Source organism: Carassius carassius, chromosome 45, assembly GCF_963082965.1.
Source record: "Carassius carassius chromosome 45, fCarCar2.1, whole genome shotgun sequence".
NCBI classification, from domain to species: domain Eukaryota; kingdom Metazoa; phylum Chordata; class Actinopteri; order Cypriniformes; family Cyprinidae; genus Carassius; species Carassius carassius.
Window position 1 is genome coordinate 19109400 of NC_081799.1, and position 8718 is coordinate 19118117.

The 8718-nt window shown below is 37.5% G+C and overlaps 1 protein-coding gene across 1 annotated transcript; it reads right to left on the reverse strand.

Annotated features, from left to right (window-relative positions):
- Positions 1-935: 935 nt before the first annotated feature.
- Positions 936-4371, reverse strand: LOC132127062 (high mobility group-T protein-like). The gene is made up of 5 exons (XM_059538679.1): positions 4224-4371; positions 2312-2473; positions 2084-2229; positions 1813-1987; positions 936-1670 (listed from the first exon to the last, which is right to left on the reverse strand). The coding sequence occupies exons 2-5, from the start codon at positions 2456-2458 to the stop codon at positions 1524-1526; spliced, it is 615 nt and encodes a 204-aa protein (XP_059394662.1). The 5' UTR covers positions 2459-2473; positions 4224-4371; the 3' UTR covers positions 936-1523.
- Between the last annotated feature and the right edge of the window lie 4347 nt (positions 4372-8718).

Consider the following 8718-nt stretch of genomic DNA (forward strand, 5'->3'; position numbering starts at 1 on the left):
TATCCGTTACTGTTATCCTTTATTTGTGTTTGATGCTACGTGCACGTCGTTAGGTGTCAGTATAAATGTAACATTGGCAAGTGCCAGATTCCTTTAATATTTTATATAGTAATATATTCATTATATATAAATTAAATGTAATTCAGTTTATAATTGTAAACGTTTTTTTATGGCTTCTGCACAGTCTCTATATTATTTTATAATTACAAATGATACAACTGTCAAATATATATATATTTTATATCAAATATAATATTTTTTTTTTTTTACGTATTTTTTTTTTTGAATGCATAGCACAAAGCAGGCTACTGGAAATAAACTTACAATGAAAAATACACATTAAGAGGCGTAAGACACATTTTAATCTCAATATAGAAACTCAGTATTTGTTGTACAAATGAACTCCGTGATGTAACAAGACGTATGTTTGACAATAACATACTGTTAATTAATTCAATATCGTTCTGCCATTAAGTGAGTGTGTCACGCAATCTACATTATGCAGCGACACCCAGCAGCAGGTGTCAGTCACTACCGAAGGCGCGACACGCACCGCAGCAACTGACACATGACTCAGTCTATTGACATGTGTCACAGGTTTTAGTGACACATGCCACTGTCCAATGACACATGCCACTGAAAACCGACATGTCAGGTTTTAGTGACACATGCCACTGAAAACCGACATGTCAGGTTTTAGTGACACATGCCACTGTCCAATGACACATGCCAATGGCATCTATGCGTCAGATGTCATGTCACATGTTAAAACTTCTGCTGGAATTAGAAGCGCTGTGAATTCAGTACAAAATGCATTTATCTAATCTTACTAAAAAATAATTTCAGATAAATTCACTTACAGTTTAATCCAATGAGTTCCTTTCGGTTTTCACAATTATATCTACTGCTGTGAAAAAGTGAAAGCAACTTCTTTATTTAAAAAAAGTTTATTGATGTCAGAAGCATACCAGAACAAAACAATTACATTTTTTTTAATCATTTCTGCAAATACAGTGGTATTGAAAATACAGTAAAATAACTTTGATACGGCAGTTTACTAATGATGATAATATCTGATCTGGAAAAAGTGTAAACAAGAAAAAAAGTACATTAAGATATGAACTACAACCTCACATGAAACTAGGTTGTGTGCTGCGCACATCTAAAACTCCACTGACCCAAAGACAATTTTACAACCCCCATTTGTTTTGTTTTTTAACTGTACCGGGCAAGGATAGTGGTTTTGGAACCATCTTTAAGAAATTAAAATTAGAACTAAATTAAGGGTTGGGGCATTCAGACAAACACAGATGACACTTCTGTAGTGTTAACTATACAAAACAGGGAGAAAAAAAAAGAAACTGTACAGCTTAAAAACATATCATATACACAGCCTTATTTAATTTTTTTCTTTCAGGTTTTTTGTTGTTGTGGTGGTTTATTTCCATTTTATAGCCTCAGTAAAGTGTACAGGGGGGTTAAATGCTTTATAGACAACAAGTTAGTCTCTAAATGTTATTTATCTACTCGTCATCGTCATCTTCTTCCTCATCTTCTTCCTCATCATCATCATCGTCGTCTTCGTCATCATCATCATTAGCCTTGTCTGGCTTGGAAGGGGCCTTGGCTGGACCTCCCACTTTGCCTTTGGAGCGATAGGCGGTGATGTCCTAAAAGGAAAATAATTTTTTTCAGAAAGGAAACCTATTCATATAGCAAATTCACTTAATATATCAATGGCTATTATGGTTGTTTTTCAGGTGGTTTATCTTTATCGGCATGATGTTCATTAGTCATGGCATCCTTTCTCACCTTCTCGTACTTCTCCTTCAGCTTGGCTGCCTTCTTCTCGAATGGCTGCTTCTCCTCAGCAGATGTTTTGTTCCACATCTCACCCAGTTTCTTGGCCACATCTCCAATGGACAGACCAGGGGTCTCTTCCTTCACCTTGGGTCGGAACTCGGAGCAGAAAATGAAGAAGGCAGACCTTTGGTGGAACGGAGTATAAAAAAAAAAAAAAAAAGATAAACTGTACATCCTTCACAAATGCTAATGCATCTTCATGAACAAGTGAGATTCTTACGGGGGTCTCTTGGGAGCATTGGGGTCCTTAAACCTCTTTTTCTTCTCGCCTTTGGGTGGAATGTAGTTTTTCATCTCCCTCTCGTAACGGACCTTGTCTTGTTTGGCCATATCTTCAAACTTCCCTTTTTCCTTGGCTGACATAGTCTGAGGAAGGGAAGAAAAAAAATCATTGTTGAGAAAAGAGGGAAAGGGCATTAACACAATGTAAACGAAAGGTGTGACTGACCTTCCATCGCTCTGAGCACTTTTTGGAAAACTCAGAGAAGTTGACCGTCGCCTCAGGGTGTTTCTTCTTATGCTCCTCTCGGCAGGTCTGGACAAAGTATGCGTAAGAGGACATTTTGCCTCTTGGTTTTGTTGGATCCTTTCCCATCTTTGCCTAAATATACTGAAATTTAATAAGAAAATCCATTATTCAATTATAATTCTTCCCAAATATAATATTTAAATTAGTTGCTCTATACTATTTAGAATTAATTCGACTAGCAAAAATGTAATTTTGGCATGATATCAAGAACCCCAACTATCTTTTAAGTATTTAATTTGTCTAATATTTATGGTTAATATTTAGAAGACGCGCGTTTGCGCATTGTTTATCTTCGCGACGAAAATTACGTTTTATTATGTAAACATAAGACAACTGACTTTCCATAATAGTGCTTTTAAAAATAAAATGTCTTGTGTGCACTTTTGAAACCTTAAAAAAGTTGCTCTAAATACTCAAACTTTACAAAACAGTTTTTTTGTTAAAAAGGGTTAAAATTGTGAAAATAAGTTGGTTAATTAAAGTTATTTTATCTGCCAAAGTACGCGCGACATTGTAAAACTTGTAAAATTTCTTAATAATCAAGTTCACTTTAGCTGTAATCTCCGTTGAAAAGAGCCCGTTTCTCTCTATGTACCGTTCAGATAGCAATGGCGCACACTCTCTTCTCTCTGAAGGAAAGGAGGTCAACAACGACGGCAATATTTCTTCTTCCATTTTGTGAGAAAGCCTTCTTCATGAAAGAAAGTCCCCCTGAAATGTCTCCACCCGCCTTCCTGCTCGCTTTTGGACACGACAAACAAACGGCGCGGGTCGGTTTTCTGACCGAAAATTGTTTCCTTCGCAAAAAGCCCAGTGCATTCGCCTGGTGTATAGTAATACATTGGGTCTGTGCTGTACAGAGTTTGCTGTGGGCTCGCAATGGCTGCTTGTCTTCATGCACTAACACTGAGAATATGGCTCCTTCTCTTTGTGTCAGCGCTCAGCCATTACACTGCTTTGCAATAAGGGGGAGCACCGCGACCGCATTACCTACCTCACTTCAACTCTCAATTTAACACCCTTCTCACGCACGGAAAAATGTCAAAATACGCGGGTTGGAACGACGAAAGATGGAATTTTTATTTTCCGCCTCAAAAAACGCGTACTTTGAGCTCGGCGGGGTAGAAAATACGATTTGAAAAAGTTGAAGCGACGGGCGCCTGTCTATGTTGAAGCGACGGGCGCCTGTCTATGGCTCTGTGGATTTGCCTTGTTTCCTATGCGAGTACAGTCAGCCATTACAGTAAAGCGCAGCTCCTGAGGTGATTTTCTTTCGCCCGTATCTCTGTCATTTCATTTTCACCGAGCGTATAAATCCACACACATAACAATGGCGTTGTGCTTTAATTTTTGCGTTAGTCTGTTTTTTTTTCTTTCTTATCATTTCTCATAGTTCTTCTGACAGACATCCCTTGTAAAGCGCTGCAATGGCTGCTTGCTGGCACTATCACGTCCATAGACCTGGTTTGTACCCAATTCTGTTAACATTACCGAGTTGTCCGCTTAACGTTAACATACATTTCGAATAGACAGAATATTAATTAATTTATTTTTCACATTTTCTGCCTTTCAACCCCTCGAATAAGACGGACTATTTTCCGTGTAATTTTCAGGCGTAACATAAAGACAAATTAAATTAAAAAGCAACGGTTATTTTTATTTTCATTCTGAGGGGATAATGCCCTCATTTTTAACGTTTCACAAAAATCCCCTAACCATTAAAATTGCTCTTTTACAAGCTACAATTAAATTTCGTATGGTTTCCTGGCCTTTACTCGCAATTTTTGTACTTACCCCACACTTTGAAATGTCTACAAGCTGACACCTAAACCGCTGTCTTGTCTGGATAGTGAATGTACTGCAATGGCTGAATGTGGATGTAATAGCTCTACGCAGTAGTCTGCTCTCTCAACCCTCTAGCATTACTCTCAATAGGGCTTCCATGCCATTGGCTGCTGCCACGGCGAACACTCCTGCGATTGGCTGAGCGCTTTCCATTGTCCTAATAACAGCCGGCCTGCGATTGGCTGCCTTTTGTGAAACGTCACGAGTGTTTTAAATGGCGGGTAAATACAAAATACGGAGTGTATGTGTGTGTTTCTTGTCTCAGCTTAAAGCAAAGGCTGTGTGTACTGTGTTGGCTGTAGTAGTACTGTGTTCTATGTGTTCCACGCACAGTGCTGAATGAATGAGTGTGTCCATGTGAAGCGTCGGCGTTGCTGTGAGGTGCGAAACGCTGAATGAAAGAGTGCTGGGTCCGACTGACGCCCCGCTTAGATCAAACACTATATGAACCTCGAAGACAGATTTTAACCAAAATATGCAATTATGAGCAATATTTATTAAAGCGGCTTAATCGGTGGGATTCGTTTTTGAGTGTGAAAAGTTGAATAATTACAAAGTTTCGAGATGATCCGATGTGACACAACGTCAAAATAGCTTTTCTGCAGATTGTTAGAGAGTCTTTGATTTGAATAATTAAATGGCAGGACCCCCGGACAACTAAAGTTTTTTTTTATTTTTTATTCTGGGTGTTAAAATTAACACTCTCAAAACATTAATCTCGATATCATGGCATTTAGATTAGTACGACCACTAATATATTTACTTAAATTTTATAATTACAATAGTTATTTTAGCAGATAAATATAGATAGTATAGCCTAGAATTAAAGAAAAGCAGTGGTGCACAATAATTCTTTTTGCTCTTGATATTTTTTCAATATCTATCTATCTATCTATCTATCTATCTATCTATCTATCTATCTATCTATCTATCTATCTATCTATCTATCTGTCTGTCTATCTATCCATCCATCATAAAAAGGCAGCAATGGCTTAACATATGCATTACTATTTAGGCCATAATTAGAAACCAAATTATTTTCATACATAAACACACACAAGAACCTGAGACTATAAATGTTAATGACTAAATCTTGGGGGAAATTATGCAAATTCGTATTGTGTTGGACGGGGGGCAGCAGATAGAGCGCTGAGGGAGCCTGATGGGAAATTGATGCCTTTCATTGTTTCATAAGAGAGCAGCTGTAGCTCCCTACGACTCCTCAATCCAGGCGCTTCGCAGCTCGAGCACATGCTTACAGACGCGGGGCATATGCATAGACGGGCATATGCTGCACTGAGCATGCCTACTTCAACATGTATTATTGCTGATCTGATAAATTTACTTTTTGGGGTACAGTTTGTTGTTTGTTCATATCGGTATTTATGTGGCATGTATAGACTACGCTTGTTCAAATATCACAATTAAAAAAGTGTAACAGAAAAAAAGTGTTCCTTGTAACTTTTGGTAGGATAGATAAAAAAAGTCGTGAGGTCAGACCACAGTAAATAGAAATTTAATGACTCCTGGTCGGTTTTATTCAATCGACGTGAAAATAAAAACTGTTACCAAATATCTAGTAGCCTATTTTAAATTAAAAATAAAATAAAAAAGTAAATTTACCAAATATTTCATAGGTATTATTAAGGAAATTGAAGCACAAATACATATGCTATTTATGATAAAAGTGGATTATGTAACAACTCAGTTTAGGATAGAAAACGTTTACTTTTCCAGAACAACATAGCTATGCTGTATAATCAGATATCCATGACCTCACTTTGTTTTGAAACTCCATATACTTTTCAATTATGAAAAATATACTGCTAAAGCTTTTGAAAATTCATTTATACATTTTCCTATCTACCATTTTCTTATCTATTTTTCTATAACGTTACTAGCTTACTGTGTTATTTCTCTCTCTCCGTGCGTTTGCATATGCTATTTATACTCGTTCAAAAACAGTTAGAGAGAGATTGTGGGTAGCAATATTAAATTATTGAATTAATTTTTAAATCGCCTTAATTAGACCATATGTAAACATTTAGAATTCTAAATCATTTCTGCCTGTCCATTTGTGTGTATCTATTTTTAATTATAGTTTAGACTCACTTGAGTGTTTTGATGGTGTTGATTAAATCCCTGCTGTCTGTTGCCTAATTTAATTTCAGACAGTATGTGTTCAGTCGTTCGGCAATACACGCAGACAATCCGTATGATGGCGCTCTTGTGCTGTAAATAAATCTTTGTAAAACCAGAGCCTGTCTACGGAGAGCCTTCCCATATGGGGTGAGAATTGTTGCTTTATTCCAAATAAATAGATTATGATCCACAAATAAATGTAACAAGATTCACAAAAATATATCAAATTCACAAATAAATGTACAGAGTTTCACAAAAAAATATAAAACTCACAAATAAATAAAATGAGATTTGCAAATAAAAATATATATATTTACAAATGTGTTTAATGTCACAAACACAACTCTACCTGGTATTTATTTGTGAACCGCTGTCTGTGCATTTGTAAATCACTGCACGCATTTGTGGATCGGTTCCTGTGCATTTGTGGATTTGAAACACTTCTAGCGTCGACGTGCAGATAAATCCACAAATAAGTGGACTCCACCCACCGTTTACTCAAGCCAATCAAATAACGGCCACATTGAGCTGACCAATCGTAGCACGTTATCGCTTCAACCAATCACGTTTTGGCTTAAATCCAGGGGGGGGGGGCGTCTTGCCTGATCGGCCATGTTGTGCGTACTTGTCTGTAACGTTACTTGTGGACTTGTGAAATGTCATCAGTCGCTGCCCAAGTACTGTTTCCCTTTTCAAAGTTCACATCTAGCCAAGTCCAGTTCAAATCCCCGGATGTGTTCTTGCTCCGCTCCTTTTACCGAGGATGCATGGAGAGGTGACTTGTGCGGACTTGATACGGGCCATAACCCAGAATTCAGCTCGAACCAGGTTAGCATCAATGGCGGAGGAGAAAACTCACAACTGTAAGTTATACATTTCGAAATACTATTGTTGTTTTATCACAAAATGTAACGTAGTTCTAAGAGTTTTGATGCCAGAATGTTGTTTAAACTTCAAAGCTACCGTCGAATTTTGAAAATTTGCTCAGACTATTTCGTTACGAGTTGAAAAGTAGCCTAACCCTCGGCAAGTCCTCCTAAAAAGTAGCTAGGCCCTGTAACATTTTGTAAAATATGGGGCTGCCTGTGTTGATTCTGTAGTGGATAAACATTTGATATATTTTGCTTTGGGTATATCTAATGGGCAATTGTTTTGCCTGAGGGAAAAGTTTCCTAACTAACGTTTGCCTAACGATACTTATATCAAATGCAAACCTTATTTTAGAGTGCTCTTGTCATTTTAACCAAATAGTTTGCTTGTCTTTATTTAAATTTTTTTTACAAATTCTTTTATAATTGTATTATTTTTCATCAACTTAAATTAAGCATTATTTTTTATCAAGGGACTGCTGAGGAAACTCGGGCCTTGATAGAGTGGCGGGCGGCCAACGAAAGGCTTTTCACCGGGAGGCGCAATTCCTCCAAAAGTTGATGGGAGTGAGTATTCATTTTGAGTGCTTGTATAATTCCCTGCATGTCTGAAGGTTTGGAGCTAGATTTGGACAGTCTTCATCCATAAAAATGAATACGTTATTGAAGTGGAATCATGTAAATCTTTATGGTTTTGTTTTGCCTATAGGCATTTTGTTCCACTTCTGGTTTGGCCATAACTGCCAAACAGGCAAAGAAAAAATTTAATAACCTAAAAGATAAATACAAGGTAATCTGCCTGTTTCTCTACTTTCTGTTACTGAAAGAGGCTTACCAAGATGTGTGTAAAGACTTTCCGGTCATATTTGAAACCTAACATAGATGCATTGGCCCTTACATTTTATTTTGTAAAATGTAGTTTACTCCGTTTACATTGTTTACTCTGAGACTGTAAAAAGAATAGTTCACCCCAAAATGAACATTCTGCCATTCACCTACAATTTTAAGTTGTTTCACACCTGTATACACTATTTATTTATTCTTTTTTTTTTTTTTTTGCTTTACACAAAGGAAGAATATTTGTAACCTAAGAGTTCTGGGGCACCACTGACATGTGTAATTTTTTGGTGCCTCAAACTGTTAGGTTACAAAAATTCTTAAGAATATCTTCCTCTGTGTAGAGCAAAAATAAAAAATGTCTAAAAGTGTGGAACAACGTGAGGTGAGAACATGACAGCATTTTGCTTTATTTCAGGAGCTTAGGGACCCACCCACAGGAAAAAGGGGTAGAGGCCGGTAGTGTGACTGCTGCAACCTGGCAGTGGTACACTGCAATGGATGCTGCACTCCAGGGGCAGCACTCAGTTACTATGCCCGTAGTTGTTGCATCAAACCCACTGCCACTACAGGTGGCTCAGTCAGCACACCAGGTTCAGCCCCTTCTGTGGAAGCCAGGAGTAGCCAGCAGTC